This window comes from Bison bison, unplaced genomic scaffold (assembly GCF_000754665.1).
Source record: "Bison bison bison isolate TAMUID 2011002044 unplaced genomic scaffold, Bison_UMD1.0 scf7180017864363, whole genome shotgun sequence".
Classification (NCBI taxonomy): domain Eukaryota; kingdom Metazoa; phylum Chordata; class Mammalia; order Artiodactyla; family Bovidae; genus Bison; species Bison bison.
The window spans coordinates 1,112,609-1,139,721 of NW_011494935.1; the positions used below are offsets into that span (position 1 = coordinate 1,112,609).

At 34.7% G+C, this 27,113-nt stretch overlaps 1 protein-coding gene across 3 annotated transcripts in view; it reads right to left on the reverse strand.

The window, feature by feature from the left end:
* Positions 1–7,976: 7,976 nt before the first annotated feature.
* CLINT1 (clathrin interactor 1) overlaps positions 7,977–27,113 on the reverse strand; it is a 57,641-nt gene continuing 38,504 nt past the window's right edge. For 2 of the 3 annotated variants that reach the window (XM_010855288.1, XM_010855290.1), the window contains exons 7-12: positions 25,187–25,433; positions 23,024–23,093; positions 16,133–16,207; positions 12,324–12,616; positions 10,641–10,845; positions 7,977–9,688 (exon numbers count right to left, since the gene is read on the reverse strand). In XM_010855288.1, coding sequence (XP_010853590.1) covers positions 9,342–9,688; positions 10,641–10,845; positions 12,324–12,616; positions 16,133–16,207; positions 23,024–23,093; positions 25,187–25,433 — 1,237 coding nt within the window. In that variant the 3' untranslated portion in view covers positions 7,977–9,341. The remainder of the gene's footprint in view (positions 9,689–10,640; positions 10,846–12,323; positions 12,617–16,132; positions 16,208–23,023; positions 23,094–25,186; positions 25,434–27,113) is intronic. The other variant, XM_010855289.1, reaches the window with a different exon arrangement.

A 27,113-nucleotide genomic window follows, 5' to 3' on the forward strand; every position in this document is an offset into this window, starting at 1 on the left:
TCACAGGAGCTAATTAAAAATTGCCAAAAGCACATAATCTTTAGAAAATATTGCAGTGCTCTTTTTGGAAATGGATTCCCTAAACAAGTAATCCAAGGCCATCCAACTGTACTGTGGCTTGTTCTTTATATGTCTTCCCATCCCTTGAGGAGCCTTTGTGTTATGCTACTCCAAATCTATTGGGATTTCCTGCCTTTGAGATTTGGTTAATGTCCTACACAAGTTATATCACTATTTCTACAAAAGAAGTAAAAGGTTTTATTCTTCAGAAGAGATTAGTTTTTATTTGCTCTGTGGCTCATATCCTGCTGGTAACCTTTAGAAAATGTAAATAGATTTCAGTGCTTACTTAAAAAACATAGTAGTTAACAGCCATTTACTAGCTGTCTACTACGTATGGCATCTGGCCCAATGTGGTCAGAGATAAGGGATATGCAAGGAAAACCGACAGTATCTCTGTAGGACATGACAGTCTTCAGATTAAAAGCTCTGAAATATTAATAGAGGAGTAATGTGGGATAGTAGAATAAAATTGGATTTGGATTCCAAAAACCTATCCTAGGAGATGTGGTTTCAGTCACAGCTTTGCTCTCCTGGAGCCTGTTTCCTCATCTTTAACAAGGAGATAATAACTGTTTTACCTTCTTCAGTTCAGTTCAGTCGCTCAGTCGTGTCCGACTCTTCATGACCCCATAAATCACAGCATGCCAGGCCTCCCTGTCCATCACCAACTCCTGGAGTTCACCCAGACTCACATCCATCGAGTCAGTGATGCCATCCAGCCATCTCATCCTCTGTCGCCCCCTTCTCCTCCTGCCCCCAATCCCTTTCCAGCATCAGAGTCTTTTCCAATGAGTCAACTCTTCGCATGAGGTGGCCAAAGTACTGGAGTTTCAGCTTTCGCGTCATTCCTTCCAAAGAAACCCCAGGGCTTATCTCCTTCAGAATGGACTGGTTGGATCTCCTTGCAGTCCAAGGGATTCTCAAGAGTCTTCTCCAACACCACAATTCAAAAGCATCAATTCTTTGGCACTCAGCCTTCTTCACAGTCCAACTCTCACATCCACACATGACCACTGGAAAAACCATAGCCTTACCTTCTTAGCTTAGGACTGTTATGAGTATCAAGGAGGAAATGACTATGAAGCCATTCTGTAAACTAATATGCAAATGTAGGTTATGACTATTTGAAATACTCAGCTGGTCTTTCTTTATAAATGCCCCTGAGGTACCAAAATTCATATCTTTCACATATAAATGCACTATTAATGTATTTCTGATTCAACAATAAGTATCAAACTATTGCCATACAGTTTGCCACTCAAGTTTTTAAAGTGAGCCCTATGATACTCTGTAATGACTTATATGGGAAAAGAATCTAAAAAAGAATAGATATATGTATAACTGATTGACTTTGCTGTACAGCAGAAGCTAACACAACATTGTAAAACAACTATACTCCAATGAAAATTTTAAAAATAAATAAAGTGAGCCCTGTGACAACCATGGCAATGAAAACAGGCTAGGGCTTCAGAATACACTGTCTCTGGTGGTCAAAGTTCCCTCTGAGGAACTTTTGAGGAAAGTAATTACTTACTTCAGCCCTCAAAGCACCAATTATTTTTTAAAACTTTTAAATGCTTTAGCATAAATTATTAAAAGATTATAAAGTGTACATTTTTAAAGGAAGGGATTTGTGACTTTTTAAAATTGAGGTATAGTTGATTTACTGCTGTACAGCAAAGTGATTCAGTTATATGGACATGACTGATTGAATTGAACTGAACATTTAAAATATATATATATATTCTTTTCCATTATAGTTTATAATAGAATAGCAGGAGACCAGGGATCGATCCCTGAGTCCAGAAGATCCTGTGGAGACGGGAATGGCACTCCAGTTTTCCTGCCTGGAGAATCCCATGGACAGAGGAACCTGGTAGGCTACAGTCCATGGAGTTGCAAAGAGTTGGACATGACTGAGCGACTAATACCAGAGCAGACTATTGAATATAGTTTTCTGTGCTAGGACCTTGTTGTTTATCCCTTGTACACATGAAAGTTTACATCTGATGACTCCAACCTCCCACTCTACCCCACCCCTCCCTCTTGGCAACCACTATTTTGTTCTGTCTGTGATTCTGTTTCTGCTTCATAGAAAGGTTCATTTGTGTCATATTTTAGATTCCACATATCACGTGGTATTTGTCTTTCTCTAACTTCACTTAGTATGATAATCTTTAGTTGCATCCATGTTGCTGCAAATTATTTCATTCTTTTTATGGCTGAGTGGTATTCCATTATATATGTGTGTGTGTATATATATATATGTATATATACACATATATTTATATATACCACATCTTCTTTATCCATTCATCTGTTGATGGCCATCCATATCTTGGCTGTTGTGAATAGTGCTGTTATGAACATAAGGGTGTGTATATCTTTTTGAATTATATATTTGTCCAAGTATATGCCCAGGAGTGGGATTGCTGGATCAACACGTAATTCTTAGTTTTCTGAGGAAACTCCATACTGTTTTTCACAGTGACTGCACTAACTTACCTTCCCACCAACAGTGTAGGAGGGTTCCCTTTTCTTCATACCCTTGCCAGCATTTGTTATTTGTAGAGTTTTTAATGGCAGCCATTCTGATCAGTGTGAGGTGTTACCTCATCATAGTTTTGGTTTGCATTTCTCTAATAATTAGCCATGTTGAGCATCTTTTCATGAGTCTCTTGGCCATCTATATTTCTTCTTTGGAGAAATGTCTATTTAGGTCTTCTGCCCATTTTTATATTGGTTGTTTTCCTTGTTGTTGAGTTGTATGAGCTGTTTGTATATTTTGAAAATTAAGCCCTTGTCTGTCACATCATTTGCAAATATTTCCTCCCATTCTATAGGTTCTCTTTTCATTTTGTTTATGGTTTCCTTTGCTGCTGAAAAGCTTGCCAGTTTGATTAGGTCCCATTTTTGTTTTTCTGTTGCCTTGCCTTGGGAGATTGACTGAAGAAAATGTTGGTGCCATTAATGTCAGAGAATATTTTGCCTGTGTTCTCTTTTTATGTTTAAGTCTTTAAGCCATTTTGAGTTTGTTTTTGTGTATGGTCAGAGGGTGTGCCCTAACTTCATTGATTTACATGTGGCTGTCCAGCTTTTCCAACACCACTCGCCAAAGAGACTTTTTCCTATTGCCTCGTTTGTTGACGATTAATTGACTGTAGGTATGTAGGTTTATTTGTGGGCTCTCTAGTCTGTTCCATTGATCCATATGTCTATTTTCCTGCCAATATCATGTTTTGATTAATGTAGTTTTGAGTAGTCTGAAGTCTGGGAAGATTATGCCTCCTGCTTTGTTCTTTTTCTTCAGGATTGCTTTGGCAATTCTGGGTCTTTTGTGGTTCCATATGAATTTTAGGATTATTTTTTCTAGTTCTGTGAAAAATGTCATGGGTAACTTGATAGGTAGATTGCCCAAAGCACCTACTGTCACCATGTCCTTGCTATCTCCCCAATCCCTTTCCTTTCATATGGAGCTCTAGATACACCCTTCTCAACTTCTGTTACTTATCCACTTGGAGTTTTCACATGCGTAGTTATTAGGGCTGGCTCCTTCTCATTATTCTTCAGATCTCTGCACGAATAAACACATGGAAGAAAATGTGGGTAGTCGTTCTCTGGTTAAGTGGCTTATTACCATATCTCAGTCTTGTTTCCCAGCCGGGTGGGTTTGGACTTTCTACAATTCTATCATGACTGTTTTGGGACTGTTTTCTTTGACTTAATTTTTAATGATTAAGTGAAATATCATGAAAAAAAATCTAGGAATACTTGAACACAGTCTACTACCTAATACTTTAGCTACATTTTAGAAAATACAGTCAAATAAAACATGTTTATAAATTACCAGACACTAAAGATCAACTCAGAGACCTTCAGCTTTGACCCATTTACTCTTTCTTCTCAAAGGATGGTTGAACCTTGAAAGGAGGCTCAAAAGTTTCATAATTCACTAAGCACTCAACACCCAGTCTCTCATTCTAAGCTTTCCCAAAAAATATAGAGCAGGTAAGAAACTTCATAATTATAAGAAGCTAGTAAATATACACTATGTATCAGAAGAAATAATCTCAAAATCTGAGCAAAAGCTCTGGTGTCAACGTCCAGAGAGCAATTTCATGACAGGCATTTTACTTGTGACTAAAGTGAAAGGCAAAACTAAATTCTTTGTACCTCAAGTAAATCACCTTATAATCAGAATAAATCAAGTAAATGGATACATAGTTACCAGGAAATACTTATCTATTAATTCTCAACAGATAGCAGCAGTTCCCCAAGTGTGGCCAGAGGACCACTAGAAAGCCCTGAGACCCATTCAGGGACTTATGAGGTTCCACCTTTTCCAACCAGTTATTTCTGAGGCCGGATTTTTTTCATGTATTTCCACCAAAACAACATGGCATAACAGATTGAATGCAGAAGCAGGTTAAGAGAATCCAGCTGTGTTTCATTAAGCCAGGTAATAAAGAGAAATGTAAAACAATGCCACTCTTCCCACAAATTTATTTTGAAAAACATATTTTTTAATAAAAGTGTAATTTGGGAGATAATGGGCTTGTTACAGTAAAACCAATTGATATTTTTAAAGACTTCTCAGTTTTTAAAAATGTTAAATATTTTATTTGTATTTATTTTTGGCTCAGCTGGGTCTTCATGGCTGCATGTGGGCTTTCTCTAGTTTTGGTGCCTGGGGACTACTCTTTGTTGAGGTGCGCAGACTTCTCATTGTTGGCTTCTCTTGTTGCAGACCACGGGCTCTAGGCACGTGGGCACAGTAGTTGCGTCACATGGGCTCGGTAGTTGCCTCGTGTGGGCTCTAGGGCATGCGGGCTTCCATAGTTGTGGCTCGTGGGCTCTAGAGCACAGTCTCAGTAGTTATGACTCAGGGGCTTAGTTGCTCCACATCATGTGGGATCTTCCCAGACCAGGGATGGAACACATGCCCCCTGCATTGGCAGGTGGATTCTTACTGTGCCATCAGCAAAGTCCCTAAAGTTTCTCAGTTTTTATTTCAAATACAGTTAATATCATTAGCTATGACCCACATAAACAAAAGCTCTTTGGGGTACTCGTTAACTAATGGCATTAAAGGGATCCTGAGGTCAAGCTACTCTATACACCAACTATAAGCACTTTTATCTCAAAAACAATGTGTTTGGAGCATATAAAGAATACAGATGCAAGATGGACAGTTAAGAAAAATCAAATGGAAATGTAAGGTTCCATAGTCCAGGACTCCATTATTTAATGTAATGACACTTTATTGTTTTTATCTATTTTTTTGGCTGAGCCGTATGGCTTGTAGGATTGTAGTCCCCTGACCAATAATTAAACCCAGGTCACCACTACAGTGAAGTGCTGAGTCCTAACCACTGGACTGCCAGGGAATTCCTGACATTTTTTAAAGAGTAACAAATTATATTTGCCCATCAGAACTTTCAAATCCATCCCAAATTCCTGGGAAAGTAAACACTGAATTGGCTGCACGCTGATTTCCCACCTACTGGGGTAAGCCAGGGCAGTGTGACAGGGTGCCAGGAGTACAAGGCTGCCACTATCATAGAAGGAAGACACTTAAGAATTAAGGTTATAATGAGGTAAAAATACACATAAAATTCTTTTAAAAAAAGTCTTTATATCAGACTGCTTCTCTGGATGTTAGAAGAACAGTAAGATCTTAGTCAACAAAATTGCAAGAAGTCGGTAGAAAAGTTGAGATCTCTACTGCTTCTAAAAGCTGTGAACATTTAACAAGGGTTATTTGTGTGGCAAATCAAGAGCTCACTTTCATTGTTCTCCCCCTTACATCTGCACTAATGCAGTAAGTAGGAGTCAATACATTAACAAAACAGCTCATTTACAACTTTGTTAAAAATAATTAAATGCAGGCAAATAGGAAAATCCTCAATTAGAAATCAACTTAGTCTCTCAGGCTTTAATTTTTATTTTTGGTTGTACTGGATCTTCGTTGTTCTATGTGGGCTTTTCATTGAGGTGGCTTCTCGTTGTCGAGCACAGGCTCGAGCGCGCGTTTCCGTAGCTGCAGCACACAGGCTCAGTAGCTGAAGCTTCCGTGCTCGAGTGCAGGCTCAGGAGCTGTGTGGTACCAATCTAGTCGCTCCCTGGCATGTGGAATCGTCCCAGACCAGGGATGGAACTCTTGTCCCCTGCATCGGCAGGCAGATTCTCATTCACTGTGCCACCAGGGGAAGTCCTTCTCATGCTTTCTTGAAAAGTGAAAAGTGTTAGTTGCTCAGTCATGTCCGACTCTTTGCAACCCCATCGACTGTAACCCACCAGGCTCCTCTGTCCGTGGCATTCTCCAGGCAAGAATACTGGAGTGGGATGCCGTTTCTTTAATTACACTCATATTCTAGGAATATGAGGTTTTGGGGTTTGACATATGGGTTAAAATGACATGTGGTGAAATGGTTGGCACAGTGACTGGCGCATAGGAAGTTCCTGACATTGAAGCACATTTACATAAATGATAAAGACGAGACGCAAAGAACAAACATTTACAGCATATATGTCAGTGCTGCTGATCTCACCATTTAATTACTCAACACTTTTAAATTTTAAGTTCATTATAGAAAAAAATATGAGGGCTCAGAAAAGTCAGATAAATTTTTCAAGGTGTCACACAGAAAGTGAGAGGTTAAAATAGGATTAGATCTGCTTCCAAGTCCATGCTCATTCTACAATGCAATGCTATCTCCTAGGACAGCACACAAAGCCAGTTTGTTTCAGAAATCTATTCACCATTAAGGTGTGTTCTGTGCTTAGGACAGTTAGCTTTATTTCACTATTTCATAAATACTTGAGAGAAAAAAAGTATTAACTCTTCCTTCCAAATATAAGTACCTATAGGCCTCAATTTATTAGTGACTAGCCCCTAACCAATAGCATTATGGATATCATTCAGGCAATTAATTAAAATTTAAAAAAAAGTAAACATCCAAAGTACTATACAAGACCACTGTATACATTTATGGTTCCTGAAGATCATAACAGAGAAGTAAAAAACATCTGAAGAGGGAAAAAAAGTAAATCTGGAATGGCAGTGGAGATTCTCACAAGTGTATGTAAATTGCAAGAACAGTAACTAATTCTCCTTCACTCCCCCAAATATTAAGCAAATATTCAGAGATAAATCATTAAACCAAATGGAACGCCAATGAGGCAAGTTTTGTTTTCTTTTCATGGGCTCTGAAACAAAAACTACTAGTAAAACAGCAAACTGTATGTTGAGACACAGTAATAACTGAGGTAGGGGCTCACTTCTGTCTTCAGAAGTACAACACTGGAAGAAGCCATAGTATAAAAAATGCTTGAGATAAATCTCAGTTTTATTAAAAAAATTTTTTTAAACACAAAAGTTTGGAAACAAACTGTTTAAGGACCGTATATATTTGAGAAGGTGATGCTATACTTCTCAATTTAAAGAAAAAATTCAAGATTACAGATTTCAAATATCAATGAAGATACTCTCCATGCTGCTACCAGAGCCTGGTTTGATTGCTCTGAAGTAACAGCACTTGAAAGCTCCTATTCTTTGAAACTAATTTAAACACACTGAATTGTTGAAAGATTAAAAACCACAGTCAGCTAATTACACTCTCTCTCATCTCTTATTCAGCAAATGAATCACTTTTCATTACTGCTTAGCAGAAGTACATGAATTTCTGCCTAATTAGAAATGTTGTAGATGGAACATTAGCAAAAATGGAGCAGGTCAGGATATCTTTGCTGCTTCATTTTTAATTCCTAACAGTAGAGTCTGATAGGAAGGAATAGAGAAGTCATTAAATAATTTTAAATTATTTATAAAAATTACTTTACCCAAATTATAATTATTTTTTCCCCAAACGGTCTCAAATGTCTAACATAATGAAAGAAAAAGCAGTTCAACATTGATTTTAATGAACATTTTAATGTTATGTATAACAGAACTTTATGAATACAATGGAAACAAAGTTTCATCAATTTAATTAAAAAAATTTCAACACAAAGTGGGGAGGTAATAATTTGATACCTATATTATTCATTTTAAAAAATATTCCCAGCTTGAGGGTGAAACAATTTTGCATTCCAAACTCTAGAATCATGATTTTCATGTGAGCTTAATGCAGAATTACAGCAGGAAAACAAAAAACATCTTAATTAATTTCCTTTATTTGCATTAAATCAATAAAATCTTTGACTGCTACAGGTCTCCTTTAATAATATAGATATTTAACTTGCCTCTATTGGAACCATATTGCTAATGCCATATTATATACATTCAAAACCAAAACAAAACAATACTGTATAAAATCTAAAAGCCAACATTGTTCTTACATTTATATTTAAGGTCTTAATGAATTTTCACCTTTTCAATTTTTTTAAAAGACACCAAAAAAAATAAATATTTTTCTCTTTTGACTGTTCCTGACTATTACGTGGTGGCTACAGGGATAAACATGGAAGGGAAGTCTTGCCAAGTTAATCACTGCAAAGTGTAAATAATGACTGCTAAAACCAAAAATACTGGAGTTTTTTTTTTTTTTTAAAGGAAACCATAGAGCAGTCCCGAAAAAAATATTTTTTCTAGTTCTGCACAGGATAATTATAGCAGAAGAAATGGGAAAAGTCCCATAGCTGTCACCAATTGCTTAAAGAGGTTTTGTTACAATAAAAATTTGGATAGTATAATAGCAGTGTTGTTGGAACATTAGCAAAAGTATATACATTCCAGTTACCTTTGATTTAGCCATAATCACATATGTATGCCTTTTTCGGACAAAAATATATATTTTTATAAAAAACTGATCATCCAACTTTAATGATTTCATATATGGACTCAAGAGTGGTAGTAAAAGGAACAGACCCAATTGTGACAAGGTGATTCAGGGACAGAAAAATCAAGTTCTTCAGGAAAAGAAAAGTATAAAATTAGAGATTCAAACATGTTTATTCAGCCCTATTCTAGTCTTCCCACATATTATGATATTAAAATTGGCTGTTCAATTTATAAAGGCTTTCAACAATTTCACTACCCCATTTGTGGTCTCACTGGAAAAATGTTTCAGACTGCCTCATCTGAAGTGCCCTTGCCTGGCCATCTAAAATACTAGACATTTCACTTTTTTTTTTATAAAACAGCCTTTTTGGCTCTTAATGTAGGTTTATTTTAATTAATTGATAAAAGAAAGGGGAGTTGATTAGCATTTTCCATCCCAACATCACCTATCTACACCGCTAAAAATCCTTCACTCAATCTGTTCCTTTATATTCTCTTATTTGCTAAAGTTGGCGAAATTTGCAAAGGCATCTTGCTTGGGTTGCATAGTTCCAGAAGTCATGGCTAAGTTGGGCGTGCCCATTCCCATTGTGCCTGTCAGGCCCATCCCTGTAGTTGACATCCCTATGTTCATATTCATGCCCATCATGCTCTGGTTCATCATTGGACTATTTCCAAGAGGGGCCATCCCCATGGTGCCAGTCATCACATTGGGCATGCTCATAGGCATGGGTCCCCCCATCAAAGGATTAGTTTGAGGCCGGACAGGAAGCATGTTCGATGGAGAACTGAGGTTTACAGCTCCGAAACTTTGGGTCATCATATTCATAGGCTGTTGCATATCTAACAGAAGAAGAGAGACAAAAGAGCTTTACCATTCTGAATAATCTTAGACTTAGAGAGCAGAAAAATAATACAATCTTCCTGACCATCAATACTTGTAAGCCTCAATAAAATTACTTCATAGTGATTTTATAAGAGAAGTCAATTGTCAATTAACTTGTATTGATTACTCTTGAGAAATATTCAGTGGCTGTCAGCTCTGGTTTCCCCAAGATGTAGAAACAGTAAGAGTGGCCTGGGGGAAAACATCAGGCAATTTAAAATCATTCCTATAAAATCTATTACTGAATCCAACGTAACAAGTTGTCAAGAGCTATTGTGTATCAAAACCTTTAAAAAGGTTTTATCCTTTGACTTGCTCTATTTTTAGAACATCATACTAAGGGAAAACAATCACAAGTACAAAGATTTACACAAAATCATGGAGTTATTTATGGCAAAAAGCTGGAAACAATGGAAATAGAGGAACTGCACAGTAATATGATGGATAACTATAAAGATTCAAAAGTCATACTTTCTTAAGAATATTCAACATAGGAAAAACAACAATTTAATGTTGAATGTGAACTCCAAGAAATATAGACATAACACTCTAAAGCATTAAAAATGCGGTTAGCAAAGATGGAATGTGAAGAAATATCAATTAATAGTGATTATCCCTGGATTATGGAGTTCAGATGAGTTTTGTTTCCTTGACATATCTGCCTATGTTAAAAACAGTATTTTTTATTTTAGTGATCAGGCTCCTAAAACTCACCATCATACAATAAATGTTATCATGCTAAGACCAGAATACAAAGCAATTTAATGCGACAGAAGGGATACCAGATCTTATGTGAAAAAAAATCTTAATGTGAACACAAAGCTGCCTTCAGTACGTTTTAAAGTAGTCCTGGCATAAGGGCAAAGGATTACAAGTACACAAACAAATGGATGTCTTGCAGTAACTTACTCTGTTGTTGAATCATTGTATTGAGTGATGGCTGCTGGGGTTTGGAAGGCTGCATACCAGGTAGTAAGTTGTCTAGGCTGATGTTTACACTGGGGTCAGACCAAGTAGAGGGCAGGGTTTTGCTGACTGACTTCTGGACCATATCTGTATTCTGATTATAGAGAGGATTAGGCTTCTGCAGCACTGTGCTAACATTTTGCAAAGGCTGGAAAATAGAAAAATGCTCTAAAAATTAAGTATCTTATCTATAAAGATTATGAAATGGCAATTTAATCACAGTAACTCCAAATACTGATATATACTAGACTCTGTAATAAACTTCTGAAACTTTTAATGTTCTATATTAAGGTCTTCAATACCCTTCCTGTACCACTAGCCTCCCATAATATTCCTCCTGAAGTCCAAATCATATTTGGAGAAAAAACTAAGATATTTATATTAACAATTATCCTCCCATCACCCCAAGTCTAGCAGCCACCATCCCAAGGTAACTACTAACTTCAGGTTAGTACAACTTTAAGGAAATACAGAAGTGGAAATTTATTCTTACAAAATGGAATTCAGGGTATAAGTTCTCATGCTAAAAAAAAAAAAGCAAAATCATCAAGACAGCAAATTATACTCCAGAAAACCCGACTGATATATTCTTGCTCCATGTACATTTCTATTGCCTAAAGTGAGCAACACTAGTGGAACTTGGTATAATATGGACCAATTCAGGAGAGATTCAGGAAAAAGCAGCAGAGGTACCTGGTAATTACTACCAGAATAACTGCAGCAAGGACAGAAAAAGGGAAAGAGAGAGGAGTAGGAGGAATAATTAAAAATGGACCAATGCAAAGAATCACAACACAGATGCAATTAAGACTGTAAATAAGTAGACTGGCTTTATGATGAGACCATACGAAACAAACACTATAAAGAATAAACTAGCTTGGGCTTGTTCAGTTCAATTTAATGGCACTGGTATGGGTTTTATGTCCTTTGTTTTTAATGTTAGGTCTAATATCTGTCATACAGATGAGTCACCTTTCTGTTTCTTCTGTCTCTTCCCTCATCCTAACACCCCAAAGAAGATAATCTACACATTAAAGTGAATAATTAGCATCATAAGCAAATATTCTGAATAGCCTGAGTCAGAAATAGCAAGTTCCTGGTACAACTCAGACAAATATACACTTGTTTTAATTCTAAGTGAGTATTAGGTGATTTAGATTTAATTTTTTAAAGTGAATTACAAAGTTCCTATTCAGTTGTTTTTCTTTATGAAAGTGAGAGTTGAAAGCCTATATAAACATTATATAATGTATAGGAGGCCCAGAATAGGGAAGAACATTATTTTAGAGAATAATCTTCTGTATTAGCAATATATCTCTATTCCTTCTTCTTAAAAACACTTTTTTAAACTATTAAAATAAATACTATTTGTTCAATAAAATTTTCAGCAAATGCCTCCTCTGTGAAAGGTATCACACTTGGCTTTGCAGGGACAGCCAGATGGGTGAGAAAGCCTTGCCCTGGAGAACCAAATGACTATTCCAGGGGAAAGGGCATAATGCAATATACAAAAGTAATCTATGTATCACATACTTATTTTTCTGTTTTATGCCAATCTTCCGTTAGATTAGTCACAGCACCTCAAAAATTATGAACTACCATTTCCAAGGGAGGCAGGTAACTTACCTGTGATCTTGACATGGGCAAACCCAGCCCTACAGTATTAGTGCTCATCATGGAGAAATTCATACTCTGGGAAGATGTCATGGTTGCCTGTGATGAGCCCATAAGATCAAATAGGTCTGAAGAATTTGAGGCAGCTGGAGGTGGGCCTAAAGCTGGTTGTGAGCTACTGACAAGCTCTACAGCTGGCTGTGAGGCACTGCCGAAGAGCTCGCCACTGGCAGCAACAGGGACTGATGGGGCTTGGTTGAAGGCACTCCAGTCACCAAAGTCTCCATTCCCACTTGTTGCTGTTACTGAGAAAGAAAGAATGGTAAGGGTAAGAAAATTTCCGAGATGCTGAGAACAAATGTAACAATCTACCAACTGAAACAAATTAGAGCTGATCTGTGTCCATCCAAATTAGCATCTGTAGGTACCATCTCCATCTGGACATCATTTTTTCTCATGAATATTCCATGAGTGTTATTTAACAAGGTGGCAAAGAAAAAATAAAAACTTCCACATATAAAGTAAAATCCATCTCTGGCCATTGGCAGGTCTAAGGTAACACCAAGAAATGATAGAAACCAGAACTTTACTTCAACCTAAGCATGCATATCAACTATGTTTCTAGCTAAATTAATATGAACTAGCCTGCTGCTGCTGCTGCTGCTAAGCTCCCCTCAAAACAAGAACAAAACTCTAAACTGGTTAAACCTTTTGCTGGGAGGGTTCATTCATTATTTGGAAAGGGTCAAAGAGAAAGCAAGCTATGACTTATACCATCTCATGGAAATAAAACCCCAAATTCATTAAAACATGAAACAAAAATGCAACAAAATTAAGAGTAGGACTAGTAAATTTCTGTAAGAAGTTCTCACCCATTTGGCCATGCTTCCACTTAAAATATAAAGGCTACCGAGAGCTATGATATTATAACCTTAGAAAACTGCTCACTTCAAATGGAACTGTTCAATCTATTTATGTTAAAAAGTGGGGCAAGTCTTAAGAGGGGAACTCATGCTAATATTTTTTTAAAAAGGAACAAAACTATCACTATGCTTCAAAGTATAATAAGTTTAAGAACTTAATGTATTTAATAATATAAAAATTAATAGATTAATTAATAGACAAATATTTTAGAGAACGGACCCTGTCCCTAACTGACTGTGTGGCCCTACTTAATCTTCTATATGCCTTACCTTTGGATTGAACCTGTGCCCCCTGCAGTGGAAGTGCAGAGTCTTAACCACTGGATAGCCAGGCAAGCTCCCTGTGCCCTACTTTTTAAAAAATCTAAGTTGAGAGGATTAAATAACTTAATATATAGTAAATGCCATTTAAGGTTTGTTATTGTTACTTTGGATTAATTGTGAAAAGACAGAGGTGAGCTCAAGTGTCACTCTTTCCTTCAGGAATGCCATATAAAAGTATAAGTCAAGCTTCTATAAATTCTGCATACAATATTAAGTATTTAGAACACAATAAAGTCAAGTTATACTTAAAAAATTTTTTTTAAGTTAGTCTATACAAAATAAACAAACCTTACTTCAAGAAAGGGACAAAGAGATACATATGAATTAATGGAAGTTGAAAAAAGCAAAGGTGAAGAAAGAGCTACATGTGAACTGTCCTCTGAAAGTGAATAGTGTGCAGTTCCGAATTAATCACACCATTGCTTTGCTATCTTCACTTACAACTTGGAAATGCATTTTGTCTAGCCTAAAAGGTAAGCAACCACCATAATACTGTATCTCATTATGCTAAATATCAAAAGAGAACAATAACATTAATTCTTTACAATTATATTCTTCTATTACCATATTATATTATAAGCACCCTCAAAAGAGAAAATAATTCATTAGAAACCCCAAGCTGTATCAACAATTTAATGTAAGAACTGGGCTAATATTCATTACCTCAGGGTTTTGCTAAAACATGTCTTTGATCTTCTTTACAAAAACGACTGAATTAAGAGTTTTACAATTAGTTCTATATATTAAACAATTTAAATTAATTTAAGGAAGACTGCTGGATAAAGGTAAACTGTATGCTGATTTTCTATCTGCTTGATCTAGAAAACAGAGTAAGAATGGAAACTGGGGCAAAATGTGTTGCCCCTTCTGAAAACTTTATCTGAAATGATTAATCATGAGAGGAAGAGATTTCTAGTGAGGCATATATTGTTCAGAAATGATTAATCATTGTTCCAACAGTTTCAGCCCCTTGCGTAATGGTGATCAGGTTATATTAATCACATGCATACAGATGAAGAGATGCATCACTTACCAACACTAACCTATTTGAATTATTTGCATAGTAGGCAACTTTATATACATAAAAACTTTTGAGAATTACACAAGCAGCCTGTAAAACTGGGGCAATGTTTATTTTCCACTTTGATTTGCCTAAAGTAAGGTATTAATGTTTAGAAGTCATAGTCACACTTTTAAAATGAAGCACTTCATTACTCCACAATGCTAATTTCTGGGAAATACTTGGAATTTATACAAGTTGTCCAAATAACGCAATTCACATTAAAAACTATGTAACTTTCTTCCTAAATCCTCACAAACCTAAGCTAGCTGTTACTAAATATAAATTTTAATCTAATTAATAATGGGGACATACAACTCTACTTAAAATAAGACTGAGTTTTTTCTCTTTGCCTCACCTCATACTTATGATTTTTATATGTAAGTTTTTTATATTATCTCTCAAATTTGAGACTGACCAGATTTTATAGAAAAAACAAACATTAGAACCAACACTTTACAACCTAAGAGACACTTAATAATGAACTTAAGACTCCATTCTACACATTTCTATAGACATTATAAAGAACCATGACAAGAAGCATTATTCCCAATCTTAGAAAAGGTAGAGGCTCATATATATGGCAGAGGCAGTAAGATAAAACATATTAATAAAAAAGGGAAAAAATACAAGCCCTTCACTCAATACACGATGTTTAAGTCTGTATTTTGCTTAGATGTTAAAACTTTTTTGCCATTAAAAAAAAATTGAGGTCTAATTGATATGTAACATTCTGTTAGTTTCAGGTAGACAACATAATGATTTGATCTTTACAAATACTGTGAATCGATCACAGCAATCTAGGGTATTTTAAAATTTCTTATTTAACTAACACAGAATGAGGAAGTTTTATTTTCCTCACATTCAAGGATATGTCAAAATGAAGTTCAGTTAGTTTTCATAAAAATTCTCTTAAGATACCTAAATTTCAAAGAAATGAATTTTGGCAAAATAGTCTGCCCAATTCCAATGTCCCTGAATTTCATTCAAGAAAATCATTAATATTTTCTTTTGCTAAGATGAGATTTACACTTATTCACACTCCTACCCACCTACCCCCACCCACTTCCTCCCTCCAAAGAAAACGAAACAAGAGTCACTTATGAGTGAGGAGAATTTTATTTAGGTGTACCTGAGTAGTTTGCAATGAAATTAATTCATTGGGCACATTTAGGATACTGCTGCTGCCGCTGCTGCTAAGTTGCTTCAGTCGTGTCCGACTCTGTGCGACCCCAGAGACGGCAGGCCACCAGGCTCCCCCGTCCCTGGGATTCTCCAGGCAAGAACACTGGAGTGGGTTGCCATTTCCTTCTCCAATGTATGAAAGTGAAAAGTGAAAGTGAACTAGCCTAATAAAATACCTTTGTGAATAAATTCTTTGATAAGTGGGAATTACAAATACTACAAGTAGAAAAATGGCCGAAAGAAGCAGATAGGGAACAGGGTGGGGGAAGAGCTGTTTTGGTAACCTTTTCACTGCCTCTAGATATCTGGCCAGTCAAATCATATCATACCTTGGGAAGGGAAGTTGCCTGATGCAGCAGCTGAGCCAAAGTCAGCAAATCCTCCAAATAAATCAGCTGAGCCGCCTAGAAATTAAATATGAGGGAAAAATTGTTAGGACCACAGCACAATTGATAGCAGTTTTATTAGGAAGCTATTTTAGCACAGTACTCAAAAATTACTCAATATATTAGACCCCAAGACCTATCATAAAAGCTAGTTAGCTGATCTAGCTTTTTATGCCACCATGTTCCCTTTAAGCTATCACCAACTCTCTAACACCCTCAGTTCTGTATCTACTGATTGATACAACTGTTATTAAAGTTATCCCTTACTTAAACACTTCACAAACCTAATGTAGGCATACCGTTTATCTGGCCAATCACGCCCTATATAAGAATCTTAAATGGATGCTAAAACCTGGGAAACATGTTTCAGGGTAATAGGATAATCACATATTCTCAAAGCATCACCCTACAGATTATTTAAAAATAAAAAGGGATGAAGCTATTTTTACAATGCAGAAATTAGATGGATACCATCTTAAACAATGTCAGGTGCTCAAACTTAATGTCACTAATAATTGGAGAAAATAGTACTCATAGGCCTTCTAATGTAAAGGACTAAAAAAGAGATCATCACCCATGTAGAAATTTTCCCAGAATATTTAACCAGAATCCAATCATGAGGAATAAATCAGACAAATACAAATCGAGGAACATTCTGCAAAACAACTCTCCAGACTTTTCAGAACATGTCATCATAAAAGACAAAAAAGACTGGGACCACTCCAGATTAAAGAAGCCTAAAGGAACATGACAAGTAAATGAAATGCATGAAATGAGGTAATTGAGATACCAGGGAAATGTGAATATGGTCTATTATACAGTAATACTGTTTTAATGTTAAATTCCCAAAGTATGATCATTATATTATGATGATGATGATGGAAAATGTCCTTGCTGTAAGGAGACATATACTCAAGTATTTTAGGGTAAAATGTCACAATGCTTGTAATTCTCTCTCAAACAGTATACAATAAGAAAAAAAAAAAAGAACTAGAAAGAGAAAGAAACTGTGACACATTTTCTGCAGCTTGGTATTTAAAAAAATAGAAACAGGAAAAAAAAAACTTTGAAGTTGATCTGCACAGAAGTCAGTTTTAATAACTACAGGAAAAACAATGAATGCAATGATTTAGGTGGACTTTTTTTCTCCTACTATTTACTTGCAAATACTTGCATTTTTAGTATTTGAAAAAATAGTAGCTTTTTGCTACTTCCAGACTTGTGTTTCTAAAGAGGTGAGATTCAAATCATAAGGCTGCAGGTCAATCTCTGCTTGCATAACATCACATTCTCATACAAATTTTCACTTGTAAACACTACATAAGTAAGAATATTTCCTTTTATCTACAATTTGAAAAGTAAATTTTATATTCTACTTCCCAATTCAGTTACCAAGGAAATAGCAATAGTCAACCGATCTAAAACCTTAAATAGCTGTCCTTGTTTTTTGTTTGTCCTTAAAGATTTCACCTCTTAAAAGAGTCACAACCTTAGAAATTTAGAGCAGCAGTTCAATTATAGTGCTTTTAGTGTTATGTGAACATTATATAGGTTACATCACAGCTGCTTAGCCTGCAGTGCTTAGAAACTAGCCAGGTGGGACTAGAACATCTGGGCTGCACTCAAACACCACCAGGGACAGCTTCCAACATCTGGTGCCATTTCTGAATTGTCTTATCGCTGCAAGACATTCTGCCCCATCTGCTACACTCAACTGGGTTAATTAAACTAGAACCATCTCCCCTTCTTAATAAATGGCCAGCAGTAATAAAAGGAACAAATCAGTTTCTGATACATGTATACTTGGTATTTCTTTTTAATGCACATTTACTATAGTCACCTATCAGCAGATCTAATGAATTCCTCATTTCTTCACCTCATAACAGATGCACAAATTCACATATATACCCATTCACCATGAACTAATAACTTCCATGAAGGCCGAGGTTCTCTACTCTGAGCAACAATTACAGCTCACATGTCTACTTCTGCTTTATCTAAAGATAAATATCACAATGATTTCTCTCTAAAGGTACATATGTCATAATATATACAAAAGATGATGTGTACAAAAGATCAGTGAGCTATATTTTTAACTATATAAACAAGCACATATGATCCAAGTATACAGTTAGGTAACAGAAAGAGAATCTTTTATTATAGCATTAAGGGATTATTAATAGAAGGAAAACTGGGGATTATTTTCATTTTCTTCATTTAAGCAGTGAATAGATATCAATATGTAATTTATTATGCCAAATAAGTTAGGGCTTTTCAAATCTTATCCAGTCCGGGCTACAAAGAAAATTCATGCTGTGAAGAAAAGCACTGAATACCGTGAAATCATAACTTCATACTGGTGACATGTTTTATTTTTGTCACATCCTGAATTTAATATTTCAAGTGATAATCTATTTTAGTTACTCTACTGCTCTACCTTCTAACACCTAAACTAAAATTATACAATGTTCATAATGTATCTACAGCAAATATTATTATTTTCTCCAACCATACTATAGGGAATTTAATTTCAAATATGACTAATTTAAGAACACTGGAGGGGAAAGAATAGAAACACAAATATAAATATTTTACAAATAGAAGCCACCTTTCCTTGAAAGGGATTTAACTCTTCTACATCTTTTCAAGTACTGCAGATTATGCTTCTACTTATGTTTTACATAATGTGATCCTCAACTTTGGAAACTATCTCAGAAATTAAAAATCTTTTATTTCATTTAGAAAAGTTTCTCACTCTGAGAAGGGACTATCCATACCTATATGCATGTTGTTATGCATACCAATGCTTAAATTTAACAAAATTTCTATATTTAAGCATTTTTCTAGATAACATCTATCTAAGGGAATTTAAATAAGAATAATGTACCAAAAATTGCTGCATGGGGAAGACTGCTAAATTTCACAATAAGAGCTATCCTTCAAGATTCCCACATGAGAGGTGTCATTATAAATGAACCATTTCCATCTGCCTTTTCAGGGCAGCAAGGAGGTTATTTACAGTCACCAGCTGGGAACATGTATTTTCCAAAGCAATACTGTGAACAGGAAAAACACAGCTGAACTAGACAGTGCTTCAACTACAAATGGACATTTTCTTTAACAAAGAATTTAATCTAGATTATATTTTGAAAACTTTTGCAAGAGGCATTTTAATAATACAAAATGAAAATGCAAAAAATTATAAATATATGATGAATAACTAATATAAATAAGTTTTTTACAAAAATAAGGATAAACAACCCCATTTTTTTAAAAAAAGGACGAAGGAAATGAATAGACAAGTTACAACTGGCATATAAAACATGAAGAGTTTCAAATTCAGTCATCAAACATGTACAAAATAAAATGAAATATTATTTTTCTCCTTACCAAAATGCAGTATTTTCAAAGATACTATTTCACTACTTTTATAACAGAGAAAAGTTTGGAAACAAAACCTAATGTCCAAAAAATAAGACGCTGACCAATCAAGTAGATTACAGCATATTTAGATAATGTTAAGATTATAAAGCAATTAAAGGTATGCAAATATCAACTATCGTTAAGGAATGGTCATGAGATTTTAAGTGAAAAAGAAATTACAAAAAATGTAATAATGAAAAAATCTTTATCTAGAAACCTGAAAAAGATTTGAAAGATAATGCTTAAATATACTGATTGATAATATAGAAAATATAAAATAAGAATATTCACCCCAATTATTAACAGGTAACTTTATCTCAGTTACAGTGAATTATTTTCCATAAAATTTCTAAAATGAGCATACATTAATTTTAATTAGTGAAAAGAGAATATGGTAAAACATTTTATTTTTAGTAAACTTGGTTTAAACTAGAGACAACTCCCATGAAAATTCTAATATATATAAATTGGTTTGTAACAACCAGTAACTTGGCTACCTTCTCCAGGGGATCTTCCTGACCCAGGGATCAAACCCGGGTCTCCGGCATTCCAGGCAGACGCTTTAACCGCTGAGCTACTAGGGAAGCCCATATCCATGTAAATATCCTCAACTAACTAACTGGATAGAGGGTAACAGGTTAAAATGTATATAAAATGAAGATTTTGGATTTGATGTATGTTATTCTTATGTATTTTTTAACTTAAAATCAAAACATATTGCAAGCCTTGTAAAGTCTATTTTCTCTTCAACCTCATTAATTGTACTAGAAATAACTTATAGAATAGTATGTTAATCAAGACCTAAATTCATTAATTACAAAAGGGACAAAGGAGACAACGTAAACTTTTAGGACAAGATATACTAAAAAATGAAACAGAATGACTCTTGGCATTATATTTGTAACTGGCTTATTTTTTAAATACAGCAAATATACTATACATAAAAGTCATCAAAATATTATTTGAGTACAGATCTTAAAAGAACATCACCAGAGTGGGATATTTATCAAGACAGTCGCAAATAAATCTTGATAAATGGGTTTCATATGTCTATTTTTAAACTTGGTTGATATTCCACAATGATTTTACCACATATACTTCTAAAGATGCTAACAAGAAGGATGTAACAACACGTAAAAAAAGAAAATCCATTTTCTCCAAGGAGACATTTTTCTGGTGAGTGGTACAGAAGTCATATCTGCTTAGGTTTACAGTTCATGCCCATATTACTTGCATGATGGCACCATTATAAACACAGGCACATCTGGTAAATGACACCCAAATGGCATACCAAACAGCAATGCTAGTATGGTAGATTCTTTAAGACTTTCTCACATACAGGTGCTATAGATTTAAAATACAATTTTTTCTCCACTGCTGAATTCAATTTAAAATGTATTATTACTAAAAATATTTAAATAGAAATTCATGGTAATGAAATTCATCTTACTGATTGGAGGGGCTTCTGCACAAACTGGTTAAACAAACTGTTTCAAATAGGAGAGAACTTTAAAAAATAATTAGGTTGTCAACCCACTATCAGATGGTTTTTAGAAAATATTAAAATAAAAAATTAAGACAAGAAATATTTCGGATTTCATTCAGACTTTGTCTCAATTACTGTATTAATATTAACTACTACTTCTATTTAATTAGTCAATCTACTATTAGCACTGGAAAAGAAAAATCACTCAAAGGTTTCTTGCCAAGTAAAGGAAGCATGTTGGATTTAGTAATTCTCTCTGTTCAAAGCAATCCTGATAACTAACACCAAGGAAAAGCTGGATTCACTCATCTGACCTTCCTAGTTAATTCTTCTCTGATTGCTCCATTAAAACTTTACACAGATGCATGAAAGGGGCTCTTAAATATTTCATACCAGGAAGTCCAAAATAGTTGATATTCTGTAACACTAAGTCTCTACTATATGATTACATGCTAACTACCAGTTAATACTACAGTTAAAATCTTCAGCATACAAAAAGACAGCACATAAATTGTTAAACAACTAATGTGGTTGTTTGTAACTTTGGGCATGACAGTTCAATAGAGTTTAAAGAATAATTTTAGGAACAGTTATAGTTACAGAAAAAGAGAGACTGGAAATTGAAGAATCTCAGACATTGGTTTGAACCAGACACCCTAGTAAGTTAACACCCAATCTAAGAATTAATTTTATGGTAATAGGTAAGGAGCGGGAGAAAATAATCCCACTGTAAATTATTAAATTAATCACATGTACTAAACTATCAGTGAGAAATAATTTTCATCATAAACATCCACTTAAACTCTAATGTAAATTTTAAAATAATTAAGTTTTGAAAAATCATTACACACAACTACAAACAATAGATTTACTTTGACATTTCTATGCCTATCTTGCCAGTTATATTTTAATGTGAAATGGACTTTAAACAAAGATTTATTAAGCTACTTTGACTTGTAGTAGTTTATTATGACCCCACAGTCCTCAAATGCAACCCTAAAAATACCAATTTTCTTGAAAACAACTTATAGGGGATTAATTAAAAAAAAATCTACCACATATTAGAAATCAAATTGAAGAAATCATTGAACTTCTCTGTGAGAAAATCATGGTGAATGGACTATTATTCTTTTGATATAGCCCTCTTAAAATATGTAAGGTAGATAGTCACACACTTTCACAGAATGCCCTTTTCCTCTGTATATGTGTAACTATTTGTGACCCTTTACTAAGCATTATATCAATACCTCAAGCACCCAGGCCAGTGTCTGGTTCAATAAATGTTTACTGAATAAATGAATGAAAAGTGTAAATGAACTCTGCTGCTGCTGCTAAGTCACTTCAGTCATGTCCGACTCTGTATGATCCCATAGACGGCAGCCCACCAGGCTCCCCTGTCCCTGGGATTCTCCAGGCAAGAACACTGGAGTGGGTTGCCATTTCCTTCTCCAATGCATAAAAGTGAAAAGTGAAAGTGAAGTCATTCAGTCATGTCCAACTCTTGGCGACCCCATGGACTGCAGCCTACGAGGCTCCTCCGTCCATGGGATTTTCCAGGCAAGAGTACTGGAGTGGGGTGCCATTGCCTTCTCCGAAATGAACTCTAGGCATGGCTAATTTCAGAATATGAAAAGACAGTGAAATGAGAAGAGCAGTATATTTCACTTATAGAGAAAGTAAAGGGACCCCAAATACTCAGTTCTAAGGAAATTGAGAGATTACTGAATTATCAAATACTTAAGTACTCGTTTTCCTTATTTTAGGCAATTAAATATTTCCTCCTAAATAATGCTTAAGGCTCATTAATTTCACTTTAAAAATAAATCTACTGTAAGAAAAATTTTTTAGAAATTTTCATTCCATCTCTTATTTGCCATTAAAAAAAATTACTCTGAAACCAACCAAAAGCCAATGTCGAAGCTTACCTGTTGATTGGCTGGTACCATCAAACAGATCGACAAGGTCACCAGATGACTTGCTGCTAGGCACTGAAGTCTGGAAACACACACAGAACTAATAAACTTAGGAAACAAATTTCTACCACTTAAAAAAAAAAAATCTGCTCTACTCATCTCTAATTCTCAACTTAGACACAAAAACCTGTAATTATCTGAATAAAGGCAGATTTCCTTTTCTGAAAAAAGAAAAGTGAACTTGAATCCCTTTAAAGAGATATTTTTAAGTAATTATATTCCTAACTTATCCACACTCCTCTTTCCCCTAACTCCTTTCTTTTCGGAAATCAGATGAGTTTGGCATGTCCACTACTCCTGGATTACTTTCTCAATTCTTTTCTTACTGTATTTCACTATGAGAAAACATACTTTCCAGATCCCACTCAAATATTAACGCAGAATCATTTGAGAAGCACACACACACACACTTTATACGCATATATACATATACACATATATATACAATATGCTGAATCGTAATTGCCCAGGGTGGGATATTGGTCTGTAAAGTCTTACAAAGCTCCCTTGGTAATTTCAATGTGTAAGAAGGTCTGAGATCTACTGGATTGGAGGCCAAGATCCCATCCAGCTCTACAATTTTATGATTCTGTGAAGTTTAGCAACACTTTGTATATCATATTTGTCAGTATAATTCTATATTGGTTTGATATACTTTGACATATGTTTTATATTTAGTTTCCAAACTGTGGGGCTAGAGTTGTAACTTCTTTCTTCTCCATAGTCCTAAACACTCTAATACATAGGTCCAATATTTTCAATATAAACACACTAAATTAGAACAAAAGTGCTAGCAATAGGGAAATACTGTAAATAGTAGGCATATTAATTTGAGGTTCGAAGATTAAAACACTGTATACTGTGGTTCAAAAAGGCCTTGAGATTGAAAGATATCTGAAGTGGTTGAGTAACTTTTCAAGAACTTCGAGTTCAAAACATCTGTTCAGCAGTAAAAGAAAGTCAAAAAGCGTATATACTACAAATATAAAATATTTTTGGTGTGACATACATTCAGGCTGTACTACAAATTAATATTTAAAATCTTTTTAGATGAAAAAAGTTTCAGTTTATTGTTTTAAAAAAATATACAGATTGAATGATTTCCCTCATGCAACCTTAAATGAATTCTCCATATGACAACCATCGTGTATTTGGGTTTTAATTATGACTACCAAATCTTACAGAGTCATCAGTAAACTAACTGTATCTACAGCAGGGGAAAGCTAACACACAAAGAAATAACAGCGCCATTTCCCCATTTTAACTGCAACTAAAGTTGAGTTATAATTTTGAATTTTGAGGTTTTCATCAAATCTTTAAAGAGGACAATATGAGTGAAACACCAGAAAATATTTGGGAAAAGTTGACACAGTTCTTGCCACTAAGTAGGACTAGCTTTATTTTTAGAGTCACCTGCAATTCACAGAATACACTAGCAAAATATTTTCTGTAGGCTACATTTGATGAGCAGGTACAAACTGTGAGAACACTAGTAGGGGTACAGTAACAAAACAACTCTTTAGCCTTTTGGGGTAAACCTCCCTCTGGCAGATTTCTGCCCAAAAGACTAGCTTGCAGTCAGGTATCTGGCAAGTGGATTTCATTTCTTTGGTGGAAAACAAAATGATGATGGTACATGAAGTAATGCTGCCACTAATCAATACTGACCACAAGGCAAATTAACCTCCCATCACAGGCACCATCCCTGTATTAAACAAGACCATTTCCCCTATATATTAACTTGTCATATATATACATTATCATTGCTTACAACTTCCAAACACTACCATATTTTCCTTAATGAATCTGGCACTTCATACAGTGGTAGTGTCTAGTACGAAATAAAGGCACTACATTCTGATTCACAACTTTTCCCAAATGAACCAAGAGTGTCATTACTATTTCCACAGAAAGTGCACAGATAATCATTCAGCAACTGGACAGGTTTCTTCCTCCAAAGAGATTTCTTATTATTAATGACTGAGTAATATATGCCAGATGATCTATAATTAATAAGATTACCTAGAAATGCCTGAGACTACTAATTCAATAAATCTAAAAGTAATTTTTTAAGACTAAAATTCTGTATAATGTGTAAACTTGTGCCATTCGCACCTTAAGTGAAGACTGAGGTGTATGAGTTGAAGCATTCTGATCTGGACTTGCTTTGTCCCCCGTGTAATGTGCTGCTGCGCCAAGATCAATGGTTTTGGAAGGATTTGCTGTGCGCTTGTGTCTTGTGGTGGTGGTCTCTGTGGCCTGTGTGATATGGATATGCTTTGTCGTCACAGTCTCCTCTTCATCTTTGAATTCACCTTTGGGAGATCTGCCTCTTCTTGCTTTCTTTTCCTCATCACTGTCACTAAAAGATATTAAAAATGAAGGAAAATAATAAGACAAGAGATTATTTTTAAATGGAGCTTGAGGTAAAGAATTTCAAATGCAGTCACTCCAAAATTCTGTACTTTGACTTACTTGACAGTGATCAAGACAATGTTATCTAAGCTATCTGAATATGATATCTGTGCCCTGGGGAGGGGGAGTGGAAATCCATCAAATTCCCCAGGTAAGACTAAAACACTGCTACAAAAAAGCATTTACATAAATGTGTACAAATAAAAAGGCCTGAAATAATTCAGGTGCTTATTTATAATAGATTTAAAGTTTAATTAAAAAATAAATTAGCTGTATATTATCATATCAGAATCAACTAATGAGACCCTGGGAGCTCAAACAACTGCAAGTTACATTTTTTTGAAATGGATTTTGTGCAACAACTACAGTTTCATTTATATAACATAATTCTGTCAGTGACTCCCATATACTAAGCAAATATATAATTATAATTTCAATGGATATCTTCTAAATATCATCCTATCTGAATTCAAATGATTAAACTCTCATCTGTAAATGCAGAAACAGGAGATAATGCACTTTACAACAACTGTGCTCTAATTTACTATATATAGAATCAGGAGATCAAACTTTTACAAAACTATGGAAACTGTTCTACAGAAAATTTAAATGTATTTTAAATGTTTTGAAATAATTCTTTTTTGGGCATATTAAAAAAAAACTTATTTTCCTTAACAGTGTGAAAGTAAAAAAATAAAATAAAAATGCAGAATGAGTAAAAAATGCATATTTCATATGCCACGAATTAAAAATGTCAGCAATAATGTATTCTCCAGTAATGATGTATTGAGGGGTTTTTTTCTGGTGCAAGTCAGACAGAGAAATTACCTGAAATATGTTCCATTACCTTTATTTCTTAATTTTAGAGTAGGTGGTTTAAATTATAAATATTCTGAAATAAAATACTTAAAATTCTCCTTAAAATTATGAGTTTTATTACTGATGCAAATTAACTAAGACTAAAGCAATTTCTACTTAAATATAAATCAATTTGGAGCCTGTATAAATCAAGAATCAAGAAGAATGACTTCCCACACTGAGTAAAGGGGTTAAATGTATTTTTATCTACAAGCATTTTAAGGAATCTACTAGTTCTGATTAAGTATTCAAAAGCCCTTGTCACTACCTTCTTAGCAACAAATAACCTGAAGATTCCCATCATCAGTCCTGTATCTAAAACTGAAATTTCTTACCTTTCTCATGTTCAATTTGATTCCAGAGCAAGATAACTTCTTTACAAGTTGAGAACAGAAACCTGACTAGCACACAATGAAATGGAAGCTTCATATATGATCAGTGTTCAAGAATTTCTAAATATAATGATGAATGAAAAGTCTGAAATTCTGATAACATGCCAAAGAGGTCCCATGCAACTTTGTCTAAAAATCCATTCTTCTCTCACAAATACTCCAAGATATAAAGTCCCTAGCGTGCTCTTTAGTAACTAAAACAAACAACACACACTGAATTTTCACTCTTTTAAATCTGAATACTCTATTTAAAAGATTTAGGAACTCTCAACAGATCCTGTCTTAGAGGCAAATGTAGGGGAAAAAAAAATCAAGGGAGAAACAGGAAGAAAAAAAAAGAACAGGAAGACAAAAACAAAGAAAAATTGAGTATGGAG